The sequence below is a fragment of the Xyrauchen texanus genome, chromosome 39, assembly GCF_025860055.1.
Source record: "Xyrauchen texanus isolate HMW12.3.18 chromosome 39, RBS_HiC_50CHRs, whole genome shotgun sequence".
Lineage (NCBI taxonomy): Eukaryota > Metazoa > Chordata > Actinopteri > Cypriniformes > Catostomidae > Xyrauchen > Xyrauchen texanus.
Window position 1 is genome coordinate 23,498,646 of NC_068314.1, and position 26,336 is coordinate 23,524,981.

The 26,336-nt window shown below is 37.8% G+C and overlaps 1 protein-coding gene across 10 annotated transcripts in view; it reads left to right on the forward strand.

The window, feature by feature from the left end:
- The first annotated feature begins 364 nt into the window (after positions 1-364).
- The window catches only part of LOC127633080 (neuroligin-1), a 257,977-nt gene continuing 232,005 nt past the window's right edge, over positions 365-26,336 (forward strand). For 2 of the 10 annotated variants that reach the window (XM_052111966.1, XM_052111967.1), the window contains exon 1: positions 467-860. In XM_052111966.1, coding sequence (XP_051967926.1) covers positions 518-860 — 343 coding nt within the window. In that variant the 5' untranslated portion in view covers positions 467-517. Of the gene's footprint in view, positions 867-1,352; positions 1,413-8,681; positions 8,699-15,432; positions 15,444-16,638; positions 16,658-25,309; positions 25,326-26,336 lie in introns of all 10 variants that reach the window. The other 8 variants (XM_052111963.1, XM_052111958.1, XM_052111964.1 and 5 more) reach the window with 8 other exon arrangements.

Below are 26,336 nucleotides of genomic sequence, written 5' to 3' on the forward strand. Positions count from 1 at the left end.
ATATAGACCAATGACTGCACCAGGCTTGATTTATCAGTGGACAACCTTCTGCAAATACATCCCCCACCCCTGCTCCCAGCCCCCTGCGTAGCCAAGATGGAAAGCCACTTTGTCAATAGGATGGAACCTGACAAATATTTTCCGTTCTGATGAAGATGTTGCCTGGATACTTATAAAAATCTATGTGGGAATACTTGCCATGCAAAAAGCCTTTGAGATTTTTGACAGCTTCACTCTCGGAAGGCCTGGTATATTGGGTTTGATTATTTATTTAGTTCAAGTGGATATAAAGTAGTGCTGCCAGTGTTTGCGGTTTGTGTTGGGACAAGTGTATCACTGGCGCTTGTGTGGAAGAGGATTGAGTATGCCTTTACAAAGACTAAACTGCCTGTCCGGAGTTTGGAGGGCCATGTGTCCACGGCTAAGCCTTAGCGCTAGCTTGGATCTCCCATTCTTGTGTTGGATAGTGAGCTTGGCGGTTCACGCCCATTTGGCAGCCTCTCAAAAACTGGACGAGATGGACCCGGTTGTAACAACAGCTTACGGCAAAGTTAGAGGATTCAAAAAAGAACTTAACAATGAGATCCTGGGACCTGTCATCCAGTTCTTGGGTGTGCCCTACGCTGCACCCCCAACAGGGGAGAGGCGCTTTCAGCCGCCTGAGCCTCCTATCCCATGGTCAGATATCCGTAACACAACACAGTTTGGCCCTGTTTGCCCTCAAATCCTACTAGAAGGCAGACTACCGGACGTTATGCTACCTGTTTGGTTCACCAATAGTATTGAAGTGGTGTTGTCCTACGTACAGGACCAGAGTGAGGACTGCCTATTCTTAAACATATACGTTCCAATGGAGGATGGTGAGTGTATATGTGGACAGGATGGACAGACCTGTCTATTTTCATCTCAATGTAAAGAGTGCAGCAAAAAAAATAGCATGACCTCTGCATGCCGAAATGCATGCCGCTGCTTTCATATGTGTGTGTGTGTGAATGAGGCTGTATGTGACCTAACCTTCCCTCCAATTCCTTGCATATGCAAATCTTTCTGTGTGCTGCTGCACGTCCATTTTAGGTGACGTTGGTTTACCCCCTCCCTTTCCTAGTAATACAGACACACACTTTAGTGTAAGCAGCCTATAATCTTTCAGTTGTGTGTGTTGGCAAAATGAACAAAAGAGGGGGATTATTATGTGCAATACTGATGATTATGGTGCTGATAATGATGACTTAAGACATCAAGAAAACTTATTCTTGATACTCTCTTATCTTGCAGTCAAATAGTGCTGTTGCATGCTCCTGCTGTCCATAATGGACTCCCATGTTATTTTTTAGTTTTTATTCATTTTGCAGTAAAAAGAATATCCAAGGAATGTGCCAGAAAACCCGGCAAGAAAATGTGTAGAAAAGGAGGTATGTATCCACCAACATGAAAACAAAAGAGAAAAGGCAAAGATCTTCCCCCCCCCACGACAACTACCTAATAAGGTTTGCATACTGGAAATCTTTCCCCTCTGAAGTTAATCTCAGCCATAAACCATCCACAGGCCTCTGTCTGACAGTCTGATGAATATACTGCACACAACATTGGCAAGAGCTGTCTGAAATCACCAGTTCAAATCTGATTGGCTGTCTATATGCATCTTCACAAAACAAAATAACAAAACAAAATAAGTCATGTAAAATAATTTTGTTTACAAAGATGAGGAAGAACTAATCACTTGATTTTCTGTAGTTTTTTTTAGGTTATTGGCATCACTAAATATAAAAAAACAGCATTCCAATCGTACAGTCTCTTCCTGTCTAATTGAGCGGTTCTTGGCCAGAATTGTCTGCTATGTGGACCAGAAGTTATGCTGCAAGTCAAAAGTCTGGATACGTGAGACTTCCCTGAATTCTAGATCTTGGTTCTCTGATCATTTTGTATGTCAGAGACTAAGCCATAATTGATTCCCACCATGAAGAGTTTACCGGGGAGACCAAGCATCTCTTAAATCAGATGGGCACACATTGAACTTGCAGAGTCTAATCTCAATTAAAAGAGATGCTATCTGGATTTCATTGGCTTACACTAGTTATATTGATCATAGCTTCATCAAGATAATGTTTTTCCCCCTAGATCCCCCACTCTTATGTATCCTACCTCGGCCCTCTGAGCCTTGAGTTTGTTGACAGCACACCTTGTATAAAGTATCTCATTAATACGACCTCTCTGGCAACAGGAACATTTCAGATTGAGAATAGGCTTTCTTAAGTCCCTGGTCTGCCAAACCAAAACAATTAATAAAAAATAGAAAAACTCAAGTGAATAAATAAAATTAATTTTAGGTTCCGATTTGTTAAAGGCATACTTCACCATCAAATTAAAATTCAGTCTGTCATCACTGGCTTACTTTCTTCTTTGCAACCCCATGCATTGGCAGTGAATGTTGGCTGGAGATGTAAAGCCTCAAACAATTACGCAAAATCACCACAGAAAATGTATTGTAAACCATATAATGGCTTTGTGTGAGGACCAGACCAGAATTTAAGGTGTTATTAATTGAAAATCTGGATATCTGCTCTAGATTTATGAATGTGCCAAGAAGAGCTAGAGCTACATATGACTTAAATAAAGCATGTTATGTGAATTACTTTTATTAAGCTTTTAAGGTGATTTTTCCTCCTTTTTTGAGGCTTTACTCTTCCAGTCAGCATTCATTGTCATTGCATGGAAAAAAATCAACCAAGACATTTTTCAAAATGTCTTCTTTTGTGTTTAATGGAAGGAAGAAAGTCATATGGATTTGGAAAAATATCAGGATGAGTAAATAATGACAGAATGTTATTTTTGGGTGAACTATCCTTCACACTACAAATGGGAAGAATCGCCAAACTTCCTGCCCCCCCAGCTCTGCTTTACCCTGAATAAGCCTTTACAGCCCTTGCAGAGATTTTTGACACAATTAGACTGTGGAAGCTAGTGAAGGTATAGATAGCATCTTGCTCTGGATTTATCATGAATGTTTTGTCCATAATGCAGAGAATGTTGTGAAAATATTTGTCATCTCTAATGTTTGCAGTTGATGCCATGTTTCCAGCTTTCATCATGCTTAAAATAAGGCCCACAATCATCATGAGAAAATAGCTTTACAGGAAACTGAAGAAGTTATTTTGATGGAAATGAACAGTTAAGTCTTGTGTGCGCAGATTGTCTGGTGCACTAATGGAGCGGACAGAGTGTAAATCTGAAATTTGAGTGGTTTTGAGAGGCACGAGTGAAGAATTTGCTCAGATTGAGAATTTCTGCACTTCTGGGTAAATGATGTAAAAGCCCTTCTCTTTGTTATGAACATTACACCCGATTCACATCTAGTCTAGTGAGATGGTTTCTTTGCCTTTAGATTCATCCTGCGCTTGACTTGTGTATTCCAAAAGAAATACATTTATACAGAGAATACTTGTTTGGGAATGGATTTCATCTTCATTCAGTCTATTCAGTTTTGGAAAATGTGTGCTTTGTGCTCTCTCTCATCAGGAGAAATGGGTAAGATTTCATTTTCATTTTCATTTTTCTCCCTAAAACTTCATTTTAATCACACACTTTAATTGGATTTGAAATTGACACGTCTATACCTATAATTCTTTTAATGAAAACATTTGATTGTGAAAGCCTAATTGTATTTATGCTTCTGATAGATGACAAGAGAAGCATCGGCTTTTAGCAGTGCAATATTGACTTATCTTTGTGTAATGAACCATCTTAGCGATGTGAACAAGCACAGTGCAAGATAGGAAAAGGAATTGTTTATATTGATATATATTGATGCTGGTTCCATTTTAGTTTCACTAACAATACCAGTTTCTTAATAATTACATTTAGGAATTATTTTAGCACTTGAAGACATGAAGAAATAGTCAGTAATTACACTGATTTAAGTCTCACAAGCCTTAAGTAAACATAACACAGTAACGGCTGTTGGTTCATTTAAGTTGGACATGACGAAAGTTATGACTAAGCGGTGCGTTTCCTGGACAAAAACCTAACTCACTGCTTAACCACCATAGTACAATGCATCGTTGGAGAAATTAACTAGCTAGTCACAACAGTTTTCCAAAATAGTAGTACATTTGTTGCACATCCATTGTTCAAACCACGTTGGTTCAAAAACATAAAGCTGTCATTAATGTTGTTATGCATGGGTGGATTACCACCATGTAATGAGACAGATGCATTGCTTTGCAATAGATTTGTTTTCCTCTACATCAGACTTTGGGGTTACAAATGGGCGCATTCTAATCAGAAGAGATCATCCCTATGCTATATTCCCTTCAAAGTCTTTGCCATCCACTGTGAGAACAGTGGAGTGCTGAATGATATGGGGCTCTACAGAGCAATGAGCACCAGAACAGTCAGGCACAACTTGTGCCTGACGGTTCTGGTGCTCATTGCTTTGTAGTGCCAGCTAGAAGGCAACAGTTCAAAAAGGCAGTGGGCTGGGTGAGTGGTATCCAGAGTGTTTCTCCAGCACGTTTCCTCACTCTGGAAATGTACAATTCTTGAAGGGAGGGCAGGGGGAGCCCCATATCTTTCAGCACTCCACTGTTCTCACATTGGATAGCAAAGACTTTGAAGGGAATATATTAGTCTTATTGTGTATTTCTAGATATGCTTATATTTTCTATTTGCTTTTTATTTACATAATTTTTTTTTTTCATTATCTCTGTCTTGTTGTTGTACTGTTTGTGCCCTGGAAGCTTCTGTCACCAAGACAAATTCCTAGTTTGTGTAAGCATAATGCTCATTTTTATTTAGTGCTTAAACGTCTGCATTCATGTTTATATTATGTTTCAGAATGGTGCTTTGTGCAAAACCTTGAATAAGTCATTTATTTTTAAATGCATGTATACGGGATCAAAGTCTTGGCAGAATTAAATATATATTTGGAATAAAAGATATAGAAGCCTCAGCGAAGTGAAATGATGTCCACACAGCAAACCTACAAGGAATTATGCTTCTAACCACAAGTAAAGAGCTGTAGTCCCAACCACACAAATTTGTGAGGCTGTTTGCGAATGTTCGTTTGAACTACGATTTTGGGAAACACCAAATCATTTAACTATGTTGGTAACGATGGAACTTACGACCATAGCTGTCTAACAGTGCTTTTGGAAAACACGCCTCTGACCAATTCTTTCAGTGAGTAAGTCATTAAACTGATTCATTAAAAAGGACCGTCTCATAATACTTACAGTATGACTAATTTCATTAGCATGCTAAGCGCAGCACTACTGGCAATGACCGTGCACTACATCTTATCCAGTTTTTGTTAAAGTGCTAATTCTAAGCACAGTTTTTGTGGGTGGGAGTGTTTGTGTTATCTGTGGGTGTATTGTATGAAAATGAACTGGTGTAAAGCCAAATTAACTCTTTTCCTGAGAAAAGAAAATATGGCATAAATAATTATGTAATATTTACAATTGTATTTATAGTCTAATTTGGATAAATATTTTTCCTCCTCGCGTAATTTTTAAGTCACTTCAAAAGAGGCTAGGAAGAAGTTGGAGAGGGTAACATTTTTGGATTTGGGGAGGGGATAATTTCCTTTTTTACTTTAATTGTAGTTTTTGTTTTTAATATTGTCGTGTTTCAATAAATTAATTAGTTTTTTTAAGCAAAATCAACTGATAGAAGTGGCATGTGTGCAAAAATCCACAGCCTAACCTGGAAGGCTGATACAATAACTGTTAATACTTGCCATGATTTGTGTGCCACTTATGTAATTATATGATTAATAATCCTTACATTCTTTATAATTTAAAGGAACCTACATCCATATTCTGATGAGAACCACATTTTCCATGTGTATAAAAGGTGTGTCACTGTCAAAGAAATATACCTGACATTCAATAAGGACACAGCTAATGCACAAAAGAACACAAGTCCATATTTTTATTCTTCTTATTCATTGCATACAGCCCATTTTACACTTTAACTTTTTTTGAACTTACTGTCTTTGTTTACATCGCTGGTGCTTGGCAGGGAATGGACTATACAATAGGACGCAGACATTGAAATAACCGGAGAAGAGCACTTGACCCATCCCATTAGCACTTTGTGGACACAATTTCTCCAAACACACTTGCATCTAGACTTAGCTTCTACTTGCACGAAAATACCAAAATGTCATGGACATTCGCCTTGAATTTGTGCTTTTGATTTATCAGAATCATTAAAATTGGGACCTTAAACTTACAACTCAGCCAATGCATAATTTATTTTGCCTTAGCAATTCAGTAACTGTGCAGTGTCACCACTGAATTGTGGTGCTGGAAACACTGTTAAATGTATATGTATTCCATCTGCATCAGTGGTAGAATGAATATATTTTTAGAACCATTACTGGACTGAGCAGTCTTGAACATCATTAGATTCCACATTTATTTTTGCAAATGGAACCGGCTCTGAAACAGAATTGTTTCTCAGTTCCCAAGCCTAGAAACAGAGGAGCGAGTCTGCTTTACTGTGTAATCACTGGTCTCACAGACTGACTGGTTTTCCACCATGTTCCTGTCAAGGAGTGCATAAAGGACCTCAGTGCCTTTGTCTTCAGTGGGGTTTTTTTGTATAACAGACTGTATGTAGTGCCCGACCAATTTATCAGTCAGCCGATATTATCCTTTCACTATATATCAGTATCAGCGTATATGTTTACCGATATGCGCAGATATGAAAACTTTTTTTCAGAACATATAATGCAGAAAACAATGTGTGAATTGGTGTCATAGTGTGTCCAGCAGAGCGTGCTCTGAATCCCCTGTTTATAGAGCTGAACTGACGGTGGCTCTGCAGACATGGCGGAGATAAGCGGTGCGGAGTTAAGCTGTGTCTTCTCGGTAAGTAGTTTGTGAAATTCATACTGGAAACTTAATAAACAATGACCCCACCATTTTCCCTTTTAAATATAACTAATATAATATTAACCCTGTCCCTGACAACCATGTCACTCATGTTTATCTCATCTGTTTGTTATGTTAGCCAGCAATAGTATGTCAGTGCAGTCAGTAATGTAGCAGATTGGTATGCTGAACATCTTTTTGCAGCTCAGCAGACAATGGTGCAGTGGTGGATAGTGTCTGTTGTGTGTTGATTTCACGCTATGTTTTTACCTAGTTGGTAAGACGCAATGATGGAAAGTAACATAAACAATGTCCATCTTTTGCTCTCCATGACAATGAGCTTATAGCTAACTAGCTAATCAAGTAGCTGCTTTCATCCCTTGTCAGCTGAGTGGAAGCTAATGTGTAAACACGTAATCACCAAACAGATTTGTTCAGGATTCACAGTTTGGTACCCTTTCAACTGAACATTTCTAGTCATTGCATTTATAAAATGTAATGTTTAAAAGTATGGTTTTCCACCTTTGAAAGTTTCCCCTGAACTTGTATAGCAGAATACAGTGTAACAACACAGCTAATGTTTATCTCTTGTCTTGGCAGGTGTAAATGCTTCTTGTGTTACAACCTGCTTCTAATTGACGTGCACTATTAAAATTGTAAAAAAAAAAAAAACAGTACTGATGTTTATGTACCTATTTATTTAATTTTTATTGATAATTTATTTTAATGGTCATCCATTGACTGATACTAAACAGTACTGATGTTTATTTAGCTATTTATTTTATTTTTATTATTCTTTATTTAAATGGTCAACAATTGACTGTTACAGAATATTCAGTACTGATTTGTATTTAGCAATTTATTCTATTTTGATTTATTCTTCATTTAAATTATCAACAACTTACTGGTACTGAACATACAGTACTGATATTTATTAAGCTATTTATTTTATTTATTTTCTCAGGTGTTCATTTCTAATGAATTTGTTGACAATGTATAATATCAATGTCAAATATTCTTTGATAAAAATATTTGTTTTAGAAAGCAGCCTTCTGAGTACCATTGCATAGTCATATCTGTGCAAAATCGGTGCACAATCCACATAGAAAAGTTCTGTTTTCATTCCAGCTCAAAAATGAACTATATCGGCCACCATATCAGAAATCAGTGAATTTTCCCACCTCTAAAATCAGTATTGGTCTTAAAAATCTTATATCGGTTGGGCTCTACATGTGTGTAAATCAAAATCTTTGTTAAAAATGGCTAAGCCATGAAAAATTACCCAGAGCTGGTAACAAGCACTTAATTAAATTTGAATAGTGTTGGTTTTCATTAACAATGTGACAACCTCTGTTACTATTTAGTGGTGCCACATGAATTGAGTGGCTGTCATGCTCTCTCCTTCATGTTCCTTCTATTTTCTCTCTCTCTCTCTCTCTCTCTCTCTCTCTCCCTCCCTTCCTGTCCTAGTTTTGCCATGGCTGATGGTGGTCCTAAGGGAAGTGCTAGGACAGAGATGCTTGAGTCGCACTAATATAGGAATGGTTTTGCAGCCCCACTGACTCTCTCTCTCTCGCTCTCTCCATCTTTTTTATTTTTTTTTCTATCAGTTTCTTCCTCCTCCGCTCCCTCCCATGAGAATGTCTGTAAAACCTGAGCTGAAATTCACTCCGTCTTGGCTGGGTGAATGCTGCGATGAGGAGCCAGGGTTAGCAGTGAAGGGGGAGATGAGCACAGATGTTTCTTATGCAGCCGAAGGTGGTGCTCGCAGAAACTCGGGTAGAAACTTGATCATCTTGGCAGGGCATAGAGTTAGAGGTGTGAGAATGTAAGGCTGAGTTTGTGTCTCTGTAAGTAAGAGGTTTGTCACACTTGTTTTGGAGACATGCGGTAGATGGTGTAGTGTGGGTGGAAAGAGTGGTGGTGTGACAGAGCAACAGAATTCCTCTAGTTCAGGGTTGTCGAACTTTCAAAGGCAATCAAACATGAATCATCCATGGGGTGATCAGAAATACCTGGTCTTCCATCTAAATTGATGTGACTCAAATCAAATTTTTCTATGTGGTAAGCAATATTTTGAAAGTCTGTCTATTGAGAAAAGTGTTAAGGTCTGGAAATAATGTGGTGATGTAGTATTGAAAGTCTTTAATATGAACATTATTCATTACGTATAATATATTGGTTAAAAAAACCCTGGTGCTTTGAAAACAGTTTGTGATTATGAATAGTTTCTTTTATTTATTTTTAACATACAGTATGTTCTAATTTACAATAAGTGGATTAACAAGACAAGTGCGCTACGTTTAGGAGCGGGTTTGGTTATTAGCAATAATTAATAATTATCAAATATAATTATTAATTATTAAAATCAATAGAACATTGTTTAGAATCAATGTTAGCTTTTTAATCCTTTAAATCAACAATCATCTATTTTATTCAATAAAACATTAATTATTATCAAGGATAATCATTAATTATTAAAATCAATGGAACATTGATTAGAATTAACACTAGCTTTCAAATTCAACAAGCATCAAACATAATTATATATTTTCCAAATCAATAGAATATTAATAAGGATTAATATCACCGGGGCACCACCCCTGAATCAGGGACTAATAACCAGACAGTATAACAGTCTCAATATTAGATTGTTCTCTTAGGAAAATCGACGTCCAGAGAACATCAAAGAACATTTAAAAAGTAAACAATGAAGGCTTGAATCCGAGCACTGACATAAATATAACAAAGTATATTGATGCAGTAATATCAATTAATAATCAATCCTATGCAGTCAATAAATTCCATCTAACAACTACAAACTAAACAGTGACATGATTAGATATGGTAACCAAAATAAGCCTATAACACATGAGAGGATGGTGTGTGTCTGTGTGTGTGTGTGTGTGTCTGTGTGTGTGTGTGTGTGTGTGTGTGTGTGTGTGTGTGTGTGTGTGTGTGTGTGTGTGTGTGTGTGTGTGTGAATTTGAGTCATTGAAAGGTGACGTGCACAAAATGGAAGAAGCGGCTCTCATGGAGAGTACGTCACATAAAATTTTCAGCCAGAGAATATGGCTGCGAATGTGGGCGGAGAGAAGCCGGTTAAGGGCGTCTGCCCGTTTACCTCGTGTCTCTGTTTGTACGATCACTTGGGGACAAAACTGAGCTTTATCACCAAGTTATCTACTAGCCAAATGTGTGTGTGGTTGGTTAGTACGACAGAGAGAGAGAATAAAATGGGGGCACCGAAGCCGGTTTCATGATCGTGGGAGTGAAGGCAGCTGTTAGTTTATCAATCAGAGACGCGGTGAACGGCTCGTAAACCGTTTAATGGATAAATTCAATGTGCCGGTCTCATCCGCGATGGCGTAAATACACAACAGTCCAACAAGGTTGGATTACAACACAGAAAAATCGAATTTGTGATAACAGTATGTTGCATTAATACTTTGAGTATTATTAGCAGCAATGAGTGGACTCGGCGGTCCGTAAACTGTACAAGCAATAACCATGATACACAAGAATAACACACTATAATATTCTGTCTTACTTGGATCGCAGGAGGACACAGGTAGAATGTGTGAATCCATTGTTTGTCTCCAACTCGGTTCCTCGAGGCTTGGGTGATGACGGGAGGCCATTTCCTTGCTCAGTCGGCTGTTGGTACGGCTGCTGATTCTCGGCAGGGTGGCAGAGAAATCAGCAACATCCACTTGGTTGAAGAGGGAAGAGAAATCTTTCTTCACTTCTACAGGCAATCAAATGAAGATGTGGATTGCTCGGCAGTCTCCTTTGGATCCTTTAGAGAGTTTGGTGGAACACAGAGTAATCTCAACTCGTTCAGCAAGATGGAGATTGTATGGCCACAGTTTCAAGTTGTACATTACTTCCTTGTACAATGAGGCTACACCTGAGAGTAATGATGAGCTGCATCTATGCACGACACGCAAAGTCGCTGGAAGCGATTCCCGGAAGGATTTCAGAGGTATTTCTACTCCCGATGACATCATGGTCGAGGGGTGTTCTGTTGTGTGCCTCATCCAATAGCAGTTGAGAGTTCGATCCTTTGGAATTTCACACATTCACACATAGGTGTAAAGTGGGCAAAGCTTCATAGGATTTGTAGTCTGTTTTGTACTCCCTTTGTTTGATTTTGGCACGTTTTTATCAGTAAGATATATGACTGTGTTTGTAGGCCTCAGTCAGGCTTTACGACTGCGTTAGGCCTGACTTTGTCTTGTATCTGAATACATGAGGCCCAACAATATGTTTACATTTGCTTTCCTGTGCAATACTTGTCACATAAATTTGAGTAAGGACCCAAATGCAGAGGCAAATTAAAGGGATTTATTACAAAAATAAAAAATATTTAACACAATTTTTTAAAAATGTGAAATTTCAATATAATTGTAGAGAGAATTATTTATTTCAGTTTTTATTACTTTCATCACATTTCTAGTGGGTAAGAAGTTTACATACACTTTGTTAGTATTTGGTAGCATTGCCTTTAAATTGGTTAACTTGGGTCAAGCATTTTGAATAGCCTTCTACAAGCTTCTCACAATAAGTTGCTGGAATTCTGGCCCATTCCTCCAGACAGAACTGGTGTAACTGAGTTAGGTTTGTAGGCCTCCTTGCTCGCACATGCTTTTTCATATCTGCCCACAAATGTTCTATCTTATTGAGGTCAGGGCTTTGTGATGGCCACTCCAATACCTTAACTTTGTTGTCCTTAAGCCATTTTGCCATAAATTTGGCGGTATGCTAGGGGTCATTGTCCATTTGGAAGACCCATTTGCGACCGAGCTTAAAATTACTGGCTGATATCTTGTGATTTTGCTTCAATATATCCATATAGTTTTCCTTCCTCATGATGCCATCTATTTTTTTTTAAGTGGACCAGTCCTCCTGCAGCAAAGCACCCATACAACATGATGCTGACACCCCTATGCTTCATATTTGGGATGGTGTTCTTCTCCTTACAAGCCTCACCTTTTTCCTCCAAACATAACAATGGTCATTATGGCCAAACAGTTAAATTTTTGTTTCATTAGACCAGAGGACATTTATCAAAAACTAAGATCTTTGTCCTATGTGCACTTGCAAAATGTAGTCTGGCATTTGTATGGTGGTTTTAGAGCAGTGGCTTCTTCCTTGCTGAGCAGCCTTTCAGGTTATGTCCATATAGGACTTGTTTTACTGTGGATATATAGATACTTGTCTACCTACTTCCTCCAGAATCTTCCCAATGTCATTTGCTGTTGTTCTGGGATTGATTTAAACTTTTCGTGGCTTTGAAGACGATGGTCTGAACTGTAAAATTCCTGGGCCAAGTGTAGTGCCAAGTTGCTTTAATTACAGTTTATTTTAAAATGGAGCATATTAGAGAAAACAGACTTGTGAGAGGCACTTGACACTGCTCCTAGATCAGCTCAAAGCTTTTTTTTTTTCATAATGTACATGACAACAACTACAGTTGAGAGGAAGTGAAGGGACAAGCTGCCGCAGATGGCCCATGTGCAGGGAAGATTTCCTACATACTTTATATTCAACTTGAAATGACAACGAGAGGCACGCTCCTGGCCTAGTGTCTGGTGTTGATTGAATGTAGAAGCTAATACACACATAGACACCCTTGAACACAGAAGAATGCAGTTTTCCATATGTCCAATGAGAGAATGGACATACTGTTTCCTTCAGACATACTGTACCTGTCTTAACTAAATTTACACATTGCACAAGCCTATGTAGCATTGTTTTTTTTTTTTTTTGCATCACTTTTCTTAAAGCTAGTTATTGTTAATAACTGTTATATGACAAATTTTTGTTCATAAAAGTTATAGAAAGTCAGTGCATTATATGAAACTATGTAGTCAGCATTTCCAGGTACATTACATTGGTAATGCTTTAAATTGTAGAGGCACTTTGTCACAATCATGCTTGTTCCACAACAATGTTTTCATTAATTGACATCAGCCCACAGAGTTAGCAGCTTGGGTTTGCAGAACATGGCAAGATTGTTCAAATTAAATAAACAGTATGCAAAAATGCATGTTTCAAAACCTAGTGACCTCCCGATGTGAGGGCTTATGCAAAATCAGGCAGCATAATTATGCTACTTTTAAGTGCCTCTTTTGGCCAAATACTAAGGCAGTGTTGCATGTAGACTTCACAAATGCATTCTTAAAAGTGGATTGAACTGACTGAAGTGGAGTTAAAAAAAAATAATAAAAAAAAAAAAATATATATATATATATATATATATATATATATATATATATATATATATATATATATATATATACGTACATTTTATTTTTAAAATGAAAAATGGCTTGATCTTATTAAAAACTGACCCTTTTACCTAATGTGTAATGCGTGTTTGTGTAATTTTTACTTTAATACTTATTATAGTATCCTGTTGTTAGCTTAGCAACATACATAACACTCTAGTGGAATCAATTATGAGTTAATCCCATGCTCGTCATGTGAGGAGCGCTATTTATGTGTTACACAGAGTTGCTGCCTAAGTAAAGCATTCCAAATTGGTCACTTATGAGTGATACCATTTCATGTAGTATGCTGTCAGTATTGAGTAGACAGCAAGGCAACTCACTAGGGTTTGGAACAGTGCTAAACACATATGTTGTTAACAGAAATGTCATCAATCTGAAAGAGAATTGAAAAGTGTCTGGTAAGCACTTTCCACCTCCCTAAACCTTTCATTATTGGTTTGTAGTTGAGGCCTGTAATTAGTTTAACTGATTCTGGGAAGTGTAACTAATAGGAACAGGCCTGTGCCAGTCAAGTAGAACAGTAGTTATGTGACTAGGCTTTTCCATACTGAAGAACCCACAGTCAGTCCATCCAAACACGATCAGTGTTTGTCATTGTGTTTGCTGTCAACACCATGACTGCCATGGACACTTTTGGAACTCTAATTAGAGTGGAGGTATCAATAACTCATCACTCCCTTCATTAAACATATTGACGGCCATGCGGCGGTCTCAGGGCAGTCTCACGCCAGCATTTTGCTGCTTCAGTAGTTCGCTACGTCTTCCAATGGCCATCTGCGGTGTATGTCATTACTGCAGGGGTCATTTAATCACTAAGAGAGAGCATAACGTGGAGATGTAGAATGGAAAATGTAACACACATCTCGCAGACTGTCCTTTATGCTCAGACATACAGAGAGCTTTTGAATAATGGAGGACAGGAAAATGCATTAACAGAACACAGTTAAATGAGAGGTAAGCCAGGGAGAGCAATATGTAGAAACACATAGGTAGAGAGAGCAAATTAAAAAGGGAAAATCAGGTACAAAGCGTAAAAACTAACAGAAGCAAAGGGAGAAAGAGAAGGGCATTGCATGGCTTGAGCTTGTGGGTAGAGGGTTGGCTAAACAGCGTTTTAGACTGAGAGAAACGTCACCTTGAATGTTAATGGTGGTTTAAGCCCATCAGTTCTTCACTGTGGCAGTTCTTGTAAGTGCAGCCCGTTCGACCACTCCATCTACAGCTCTTTGCAATTATTTCAGTGTGTCAGGAGACAGTCATTTAAACCCAAATTAGATGCATAGACAGTTTAAAACTAAAATGTAAAAGCTTTTTTCATGGACAAAGTGCTAAAAAATTGGAATTTGCGATATGCCTGTCAAAAAGAAATATGCTCCATTTTAATTAATGTAGCTTTCTACACTGGAAGCGTCTGCTGTGGCGCTCAGTTTATCCACCTTAAATAGTAAGCAGCAGCTGCATTTCCAGCAAATGTGTAAAAGTTCAGCTGTTATTGACCACAATGTAAATAAATAGAAGGATAATAATACCAGAATTTAGTGATATAAGTTTATAAACTAGCACACAGAGGTGGGTAGAGTAGCCAAAAACTGTACTCAGGTAGAAGTAAAAGTACTAACATAAATAATTACTTGAGTAAGAGTAAGAAAGTATCCAATTAAAAGAGTTCTCAAGTTGTGAGTAACTCGTTACTTTCACAAATGACATAATAGACGTTTACTCCCCTATATTCCATTACATAATACACATTGAACATGTACTTAAGAATTATGAATATTATTAATGGAAATTCTGACATCATTCACCATCATGTTGTTCCAAACCTGTTTGACTTTCTTTCTTCCATGCAACATAATAAGAAGATATTAGACAGAATGTTTGCCTGCGTCACTATTTACTTTCAGTGAATGTTTTTTTTAAATATATATATATATATATATTTAAAGTGAATGGTGACTGAGACTGTCAGTCCCTAATATTCTGTCTAACATATTTTGTGTTCCACATAATACAAAGCCTCACACTGGTTTGGAACAACATGAGGGTAGATAAATTATGACAGGATATTACATTATGGCTTAGCTATCACTTTAAAGAGATAGTTCACCCAAAAATGAAAATTCTCTCTTCATTTACTTACCCTCATGCCATTCCAGATGAGTATAACTTCCTTTCTTCTGCAGAACACAAATTCAGATTTTTAAAAGATTATTTTAACTCTGTAGGCCAAATCTTTATGCTTCAAAAAGCACATAAAGGCAGTATAAAAGTAATCCATAAGACTCCAGTAGTTAAATCCATGTCTTCAGAAGTGATATGATAAGTGTGGGTGAGAAACAGACCAATATTTGTCATTTTTTGCTAGGCAGCAGGGGGCGATATACAGAGAAGAATGTGAATCACCAAAAACACAAGAAGAATGTGAAAGTGATCTGTTTCTTGTTCACACCTATCACATCACTACTGAATATACTGATTTAACCACTAGAGTCTTATGGATTATTTTTATGCTGACTTGTGTTTGTTTGTTTATCTTTAAAATGTTGCCTTGCCACCCATTCACTTGCGTTTTATGGACCTACAGAGCTGAGAAATTCTTCTAAAAATCTTCATTTAAGTTCAGCAAAAGAAAGAACTATACATACACATCTGGGATTTCATGAGTGTGAGTAAATAATGAGAATTGTAAGTTTTGGGTGAACTATTCTTTTAAGGGCTCTTGCCAGATCTGGATGAATTTGTCAATAAGAAGAGAGGTTTGGAAACATTTCTTGTAATTTTTACAGTGAAAAAGTGAAAAAGTAATTTTATATAATGCTGAAATATAATGCCTTGTTTTGCTATTTCATAGCTTTTGACAGTCCTGTGTGGATTCTTATTTCAGTGTAGTTACAGTTTTCAGTGTCATAAGTATTTAGATTGTTAGTTCTGTACAGCAGTACTGCCGCTCTGTAAATGCAGAGTTCACAACCTACGTAGGGCACCAACCCTGATCATGGAACACTCACTGTGCCTGAAACCACCCCCTATCCACTAAATAGTGAAATATTTCGAGTTTTCACTATTTTGTTGGAGTGTCTGAATTCTGAATGAACCACTTGTTCCCTTATTTCGTTCACTCATTCTAACCCACAATGCATTCTAATTTCAAGTGTACATTTCAGGTACACTCAATGACGGTTAATTTCCCACAATCCACTACGGGGAAGACATACAAGCTGGAATTTACTGCTTCCTTCACTCCTGCAATGTTTTATTTCATGCTGAATGTAGTAAATAACTTTTTGACAAATCATTACTGGATTAAAATAACATAATAACATAGAGAGACAAAATATACAGATACATTTTAAAATGTTCTCTTTATTTGATCAAATGTGTTTACTCTTTATATTAACACACAGTATATATTAAAAATGACAAACAGAATGAAGATTTATTGTATTCATATATTATTTAATAAGAATAACAAATAAGGCCCAGGTATTTTAAAATTTAATATATGACATTTCTGCACCAGCCCCAGAGCTCCGACACTCACGTCCTAATACAGTATCTTCAGAAGTGATGTGAATTCATTATTCTGTTCACTTACTGCTGAGATATAGTGCACTAACTGCCATTCATTATATAGGAAATAGTGAATGAGTAAACGATTGCGTACAAAGCCACTCTCGTCGTGACGATTGCCTTGTGCACATCACACACGTGCGCCTTGCGCACCTCGTCCACGCGCAGAAATGCTGTCTGTTCACACTCCAGTTGTCGATCATGCGAATGGCTATAATTTACACTTAACTTGGATGTTTACATGGATTTATACAGTTAATCTGCCTGAAGTAGCTGCTATAGTTTTCAGTACCCCCGCAAGGGCGCGGAGTAAATGCATAAATACTGGGGGACAAAGCACACTGATATATTGCTGCACTGATTTAAAAATGTACACTTAAAAACTGATGTCACAAGAGCCCAGTTACAGAATCACCCTGAAAATTACCATATTATTACACAGCAAAGCCAGCGTTAGAATTAGAGCCAAAATTTACTTCAGCGTGCTGCCTGAAGTTAGAGCTGTGACTTTAATCTTGAAATATCAGCTTGTCTTGGTGTTAAAAGAAGGCACTGTTTGACTGAACTGCAGAAAATGCTTCACTTTGAAGAGATTGATGCTGCTGCACTGATGACTTGAGTGACAGTCTCATCACTCAAGTCTCATCACACGCAGCTGTGAACTTCTGCTCTCGTAAAAGTCCCATTCAATAATCTCTCAATAAATTACACATTAATTAAAATGAATCCCAGTAATGTAACGACAGTAACGCAACACATTGTAAAGAAGTAAAATTTTAAAACAAATAATTCGAAATTTACTTGTGTGAGAGTAAAAATTACCCACTTTTAAACCTGCTCTAAAAGTAAAATTTTCCCAAAATGTTACTCAAGTAAATGTAATGGAGTAAATGTAACGAGTTACTACCAAGCTCTGCTAGCACACTATCACAGGGTGTACAGCAGAACGATGGCCTCATGTTGGATAATTATCTAACTTAAGCATTTATTAAAAGTTTAAGTAAATTATTCACTTATTGCTGTGTGTTGTATTGAAGAGACGGCAATAACATCTGTTTCTTACTTTGAGAAGATGCAGTCTTTCTTTTCTCCATGTAAACCTTCATTTACATGTACACACATATCCAATGATGCCTTTATTTATTTCCAAAAGGCTATGTTTCATAAGCCATGCTGAAAGCATGATCTGTGTGTCAGTAAAATGTGTTTATTAATTTGCCAAGATGAAACAAGATGCAGTATTGCAGTATTGATTGATGCAAAGAAAGTTAAAGCAGCATTTTCCGAACGGCTTTCTGTTCTCTGCTGGTTGTGTAAAATTTGTGGAGGTGTGTCAGACAGCACAGAGGACTATCCTGCTAGTGCCTGATCTCTCATTCATTCTGCCTGTGCAGCGGTGTGATATAGCTATGTACATGTAATGCGATATACAGTAAAACTATATGCATTCAAAACCATAATTTATGATAATAAAATGACAAAATATATTGCCAGCCTTTAATATAAAGCAGCATAATGTAGTATTTTTGAGTCGCAAAAATAGCTGGAAGTGGCTGATACTGGAAGTGGTCCACATGGAGAACTGGAAATAAGGTGGATACTCTGAAGTATTACAAATCTAATCCATCCACTTTATTTTCCCTATCTGACTGAAATCAAATTATATTTGCAATAAATTTGATGGTGACACTTCACAATAAGGTTGTCAGTGTTAAAATAAATTGACACAGAGTTTTGCAATATGTATATTGTATTATTCTTGGTTGTTAATTTCTAAAAAAAATATATAATAATAAAACAAATTTTTTAAAAGTAGTGCTGTCTGCATTAACGCATGCAATTAATTAAAAAAGTTTAACACTGAATTTTTTCTTAATCGCGATTAACACATATAACGTTAATACAGCATTAACCAACACTTCATGGGAGGGCGGAACCTTTCTAATGTGTCCGCCTGGAGGAATTACACTGCCGGACACGCTACAAACACACACTACTGCGCTTCCTTATCAGTGATCAAATGATGGAGAAAGGAACTCTTAATGATATTTGATGTACAAAAAACCTTAGATGGGACCTATGCAAGGTGCATTTTAATTACCACAGAAGCATGTCAAATCTTAACAATCACCAAAATGCAGAATAAGATATTTTTGTCTGCAAGTGTGTAGTTCAAAGTGGCGTTTAACTGGTGTTGACATTCTGACACGTGTCATGAACGCAGCTAAACATTTGCAGATAAACAAGTGGATAGCCAGAGTCTACTGGTTGATTAATATTGTGTAGGATGAAAGATTAAGAGATCTAATGCCCATTACAATGAATATGCAACCTATGTTGGCACTAGTTCTTTCAATAATTCAAACTCCCGCTTAGACTTTGGGAGAAACATTTAATTGGTGCTATTTTACTGCATCTTTACACTGTGAAAGGCTTTGATTGTAAAATGTTAATAAACCATTATATTGTTACATATTGTTTTGCTTTCTTTCGTAAAATGGAAATAAATGCATTTTGATATGAAAAGTATATAAAGTGTCATATTTCAGCATTTAAAAAATCTACGAGTAATCGCGATTAACTTAAATAAATGTATTATGACTTTATTACTAACATAACTAAAAATGAGCAATTGTTTATTAGGGGTGTCAATCTAATTAAAAGAAATCATATTAATTACATGACATGGCTATTAATTAATTGCATTTTTGGTGAGAAAGTCCCACCAATATAAGTAATTAAATATAAATAATACAGACTAATTCAAACAATTATAAATATAATACATTTATGAATTGATATTAACCCAGAATACTAAGTGCTTTAAAATTAAATATAATATATATTATATATATTATACTGTTAGTTTATTATACAAGTGCATTTACTATTGTATTATTATTATTTATATATATATATATATATATATATATATATATATATATATATATATATATATATAAAATAAAACAATGACGTGTTGCTAATTTGATTCCTTATGTAACAGCTTGTTAATTTCTGGTCTCTGGCTTTTTAATATAAATCATCTTTTGTCTGAAGCATTTACACAGCTCTCACAGTTATGTAAAATTATTTTTCTATTATGAAATAACCTATGCAAAGTCTATTTATATACCAGTGAATTTCTATTGATTTTCTGTTGATAAAGTAATTAAAAAAATTGTTTTTACTGTTGCTGAAGTTTAGCCTTCAGCTTGATTGGTTTGTATTAGTCAACATTCTGTGCTAATAAGGTGCTAATGATTTCTCAAAGTAATGTGTTATGTTACATGGAGCAGAAATAAAATGGGTGAGACATGCAAGATCAGGCAGCTTCTGGGACTCAAATGTGTGCAGTACTGTCTTGAACAAGCTTTTGAACTGTGAGGGTGGTTGAACTACTGTAAATCACGGCACAGGCATGAATCTCAATAAAGCTTGAGATTGAGAAGATAGACAAATTGAATCTCTCATATTGTATTTCACATCTTGAGAGACTGTTACCATGTTTTTCCATTAAACTGCCATAATAAGACCAAGATCAATACATCATGTCTGATAATGTGATATGCTCTGTGTAAAATTTCTACTAAATTAACGGATTATAATTATACACCAGATTCATTTCTGAACGATTCTGCCTGTTTCATTAGAGGGTGCATAAAGCAATTGATAATGTTATCAATTTTGTTATGTTCAAAGAATTAGCTGATCTACAACTCCCCAAAAAAACTGATGAGATGTTTATTTGGCAAATGGCAACTTCTGCATGTTTCAAGACCCACAACACATTTATTTTATTTTAAATAGATATGTGTCTAAAATGAATAGTAATACTAAAAAGACTTTTGTGTAACTATGAACAAATTTCAATACAATCTGGTCCTTCGGAAGTTCCTTTTGAGTCTTCAAACTTTATTGTATCTGGTCTCCTGATATTCTGCTTTAAGTTAATGTGAGTAATTTTTCCAATGTTAAAATGTTTTCTCCTATCCTAGCTTAATAGACAATTATAAGTTTGTCATTCATCCCAGCCATTCGTCAGCTGGTTCTCCCAAAAAGTGGAAACTCTGTGGCTTTATGGTACTATCACAGTGTTGCTATTTTTGAGCATCCCAACCAGGCCAACATAGCAAAATTGGTTAACCTGTTTCAAAAAAGTGGTTATTTTTACAATTAAATTTTTCTGACATTAGTGGCACAAAAATGGCACATTTCAACCTTAAGTTCTTCAAACAGTCAATCTTTTGATATATATGTAAGCACAGCATAGTTCTAGCAGCTGTACATCATCGCACCATTAGCTGGGTAATTCCCAGCCAATCACATGTAAGCCCTTTATAAGTCTGATCACAATATATCACATTGCTGTTTCAGTGTGCTGAAACGGCAACCTCCACCACCCCACCACCACCAATTGAGTCCTGTCCTGCACGGGGGTAGGCTCCTCGCCCCTGCCTCCTATTTCCGGCAGGATATGACGTTCCGAGTACAACTCGTTCGGACCGCCAGACGGGGCCTACGCCAAAGAAATACATTACTAACCATTCATCAAATAAATGTCATCTTAAATCTCACTCAAGTCTGAAAGTCTTCCTGAAAGAAATATATTTAAATATATATATATATATATATATATATATATATATATATATATATATATATTATTTATGTATTTTTTCAAAACCCTTCAAATTGTATAAAAAGATAAATAACAATTGGAATGTGCCAATTAAAACTTACTTAAATCAGTGTAATGCAAATATTGATCCTTAAGTGCTCATTCATTTATATTTCACTACAAATTCTCTTATAATAGCATTCACAAGCTTCATATTCAGACAACACCTTACAGTTCATACTGATTTCCATTCAGTATTTATCATGCAACATGGTGCAGAATGACAGTCAGCAACGTGTAAACAAGGACACAGAAAGAAAAAAAGAGGGAGAGAGAAAGGGAGAGAGCTCTTTGAGGATAATGTGGAGCTTCTCTGTGGCTGTGTTGTGTGAGTCGGGTGTGACAAGCTCCCTTCCACTGTTATCCCTTTGTTTTAAGAGTGCTCCAATAGAGCAGTGGCATGTCTCAGCCATGCCACACAGACCCTTTCCATAGCCCTGTAGCCCCACAACGTCTCTCTTTTTGCAGAAGACTTGATAAAAGGCAGGCACAGACAAGCCATCTTGTGCCACTAGAGAGCTCTTGACAGCTTGTAACTGCGGGCTTCCACAACCAAAACAGCAGTGTGTCGTCATCAATATTAATATAATCAGACACTCATGCTAAGGCAGGGACTAAATATAATGATAATGCCATGGTTTTTTTGTGGAATGAGTGTATGGACGTTAAAGAATTAAAGTATAACTCGATGTGAAAATAACCTTTTTGCTATGAGGAAAACAGAAGCCACTTGATTACTATTCATCATATTATCAAACTTGAACATTTGATTCCTGAAGCAGCGGTTGTTCTCAGATGGTTATGCTTTAGAAACCAGATTTTACAGTGAACATAGTGACCCAGTGCAGTCCCAAGTGAAATGTGTTAATATTAATATGAAAGATTAATCTAATCACTAAACCTACATTTTTGCTAAATTGCTTTTTACATGGCTCGTTGTACGTATCAAAGCAGTTCCCCCTCTGTCACTCACTCGACATTGTGTTGGTGAAGTGAAACTAGGGGTCTCTCTTGAGAGCCTCAGTTGCCTCTGAGCTTTGAGAAAAGGACAATGAGAATTGGCGAACAGAATTTGCATGTCCCTCCCCCTGACATATGGGTATAAAAGGAGGGAATCGTGCATCTGTTTAGTCAGATTTTTTCTTCGGAGCCGAGCGGTTGTGTCCAGCGAGCTGGTGTTAACGACTGTTCCACTCACCTCTACAGAGCTTTTGCTGTTGGCACTTATGCCGATTTACACGTGACTTTCTCTTCTCTGCACGGCCGTGGGTGCTTCGACAGCGCTTCTAAAAGAGCATAAATCCTCTAAAAGAGTAACACATTTACCGTTGAAAGTCTTTTTAAAGATGTGTCTTTTTGAAGATGCCTTTCCGCCTGTGTTTAGTTCCTGGATGCAACAGATATCTCTCCACCTCTGACGGTCATAGGCGCAGCCTCGTGTGTCTGGGTCGCAAACACACTGAGGCAGTATTTGTGGATGGTTCTTGTTCTCACTGCCAGAACTTGACCATGACTACATTGCGGTCGCGGCTTTCCTTTCTTAAAGGAAACGCCACTCCAGCCGCCCCCTGTATCACGCCTTCCTCCCACGGGATGGAGGTCGACCCAGCTGGCGATGGAGGTGATTTGGGGAGTTCAGCAGGCACGGCTTCACCGGGTACTACCCCTCGAACCACCACCCCCCAGCACTCTTGTTTGCTTCCATCCGGGTCCGAGATGAGACCGGCTCACCCCATGGCCAGTCTGATGTCTCCTTCGGACCCCCAGGCTGGTTGATGATGTCCCCACTGCATTGGAGAGCATTGCGGTGTCTGGTGCGGAGGACTCGACTGAGCTGCCACCTTCCTGTTGACCCATCCAGTTTGAGGCAGACACTCAGATGGGCGTGGGGCTGGACTGAAACCCTCCTTCCTCCCCTCAACCCTCGCAGCTAGATGATTGGTTCCTTGGGTCAGGGCACTGTTCACAGCCACGCCCCCCCCGGTCCCCTTCTTCCCGGAAGTGCACGACGAGCTGACAAAGTCGTGGAGGGCACCAATTACTGCCCGAATCCGCTCTCCTCGCTCGTCCGCTCTCACTACCCTCAACGGCGGGGTGGCCCATGTGTACATGGAGGTCCCCCAGGTGGACAAAGCCGTTGCGATGCACCTGTGCCCACAGAACGCGGCCACCTGGTGGGATTGTCTGACACTCCCCTCCAAGGCCTGCAGAACGACATCGTACCTGACTGCCGTTTCACTTCTGTGCATGGCGGGAACGCCAACACCCTGCGGGCGGAAATTGCCTGTCCATCCAGCTGAGATGAAGAAAGGGTTTCTACAGCCATTACTTCATCGTACTGTAAGGCGGTGGGTTGCAGCAAATCTTGGATCAGCGAGTTCTCAACCGCGTCTTACACAGACTCCCGCTCAAGATGCTCACGCAGCGACATATCCTAACATGCGTTCGGTGGCAAGATTGGTTCGCTGCAGTAGACCTGGAACTGGTTGATTGTAGGGAAAATTTTACTCACTTTTAGTGCTTCTCATTGGACATTTCAACTCAGAACTGCTGTGATATGTGTAAAGAACCATCATTTTTCAAACCTTTTCATATCTGTGTTGATAGCCAAAATACTCTAAACTTGAGTGAATGTATGTCATTTGAAATTAACAATAAAAGATATGTGAAGCATTTTCTCTTGCCTTTTAAAGTTGATATTTGCTATTCTACTGTAAATACTGTACTAGGCATAAATATATATAACTTTAAATTGCATGTTATTATTTGCTATTGCATTGGTGTCCGCAACCCTATCAGAACAGACCTATGACCCACCAGTGCCACTGTAATACAGGGTGGGATTGTGTTTCTAAAGGTCTGTTCCTCTCAATGCAGTCCCATAAGCCATATAAGCCTCTAACGGGATGTCGTAAAGCAGACTTCAGCCTCCTTCCATTCTCCTCCAACGAAGCAATATTTTCCTCTGCTGAATTATTTGTTGACTGTATAGATGCAAGGTCTTTTCATGTCCGACTGATTTTTTTGCCTTCTGTTTTTTTTTTTTTATTCAGTTGTTGCTCCATCCCACATAAATGTACTTGGAAATGAGATGTGATGTTTTGTGATTCCAGGTTTGTAGGCGTTCACAGCAGTGAGCAGCAGACATGAGTAATATTAGCCATTTCAGATTTATCTCAAGGGATGTTGATAGTGAACATTAACTAGATTTTACTTTTTCTGAAGAAAATCTAAGTGGTGTTTGCCTGTGCAAAAATTATCAGCACAATGCTAGTGTGTTGCCATGATGTTAAGTATTTTGAGTGTTTTTAAGCTTGTTGCTACTTGGTAGCTTGTGTGATATAGGATGGTCGCAAGGGCGTTGCTAGGTGGTTACTAAAGGTGTAAATCAAAAGAGCACACCTTAAGCCTTTGCAATAGTTTTCTCCCTATATGGCTGGGGTGGCGGCGGCAGCCGATTTTGCCGTGGCTTCAGCCCCGAATGTTTTGAGTGTAGCCCCGAATGTATTTTGAAAAGTTGACTGACAAATATGAAACCGGACAAAAGCCTATGTAAACCCCCAAAATCATAAGTTGCCTTATTTCATTGTGCTTTGGCTTTGCACATACTGCATACAGCCTGTAAAAATAGACATAGGCATAATCTAGCCTATAGAATAAGTTTCTTTGCTGTCGGTAGCCTATGGGTTTCTTCCTCTGTTGAATATGCAGCAGGTAGGGGAGGAGCTAGCACAGTCGTTGACATCAACTAACAAGTTAACAGCAGTTAGCAGGAAAGACAGCAAAAATGAAGCAAATGAGGCTTTGGGGATTTTTCCGAAAGAAGTCAGTGGGTAAGAATTCACATTTGTTTTTTTCCTTAAAGTCTGAAGATCATCATCTAGCTGGCTTTCACCCACAGTAGGCTAAACCTCAAGAGGTCCACTACCGACAGTCATTACATGTTGTAGCCTCTAGCATCCTTGTCAGCGCATTCACCTCTCACGCCGGAGACCGCGGTTCGAGTCACGTTCGGAGTGTACTTTTCTTGTTTATCAGGTGTTGTTTTCGCTAAGGATAACCAATAAGTATTAGCATAAAATGTATGTGTGACTTGTTTTGTGATATTAGTTTGTAGTAAATATACACTTTGATTTGATTAAATGGTTTTGTAGAGTGTAGCAAAGATGAGCAACAGACTGAGGAGCAGCAGCAGCAACTGTGCCAGAATCAGGCATGGAAACTGGTAACAATTAATCAGTCAGTTTACTTTAGAGAAAGTTAAAAGTGAAACATTGTTTATCCCAATGATCCTAATGAAAGGATTTTGACAGATGAATTATTCTCATAGAGATGATGAGAATTATATACAGTTCGATGCCATGCTGTGTCAATGAACTTAGACTAAAGTTATACATGTATTGCTTTAACTTAGGATCTTATACATCATTTTGACTATTTATGTCAAAAAATATAAATTATTTATATAAAAAATTTTTTACCTCACTTTACTCACTATAATATAACTCTTTTTTGATGACTTTATGGTAATGTACATGAAAATTCAAGAATCGTGATAGATCTTAGGCAATCCCACTGCTTAGCTCTTCCCAATATATTTTCTTCAATGGTAATGGTCTACAATTTGAAATATGTAGCACTTGATGAATTAGTTGATTGAAGCTGATTTGCAATAAGTTATGTGCTGTATCTGTTCTTTTGCATCACAGATGATTCAGGGAGGAGAGAGGATGAGTTAGTCGAGGATAGTACTAGAGTGGAAGATTTAGGAACTGCTTTAGCCTCTGCTGGGGTCCCTTCGTCAGTGGAAGTCTATGGGTCTGATTGATTCTTAAACTACACCTCTACTTAACAAGCAGCATCATTTGAGGTATCATTCACATTTGTAGCATAAACAGTGCAGGACAAGTT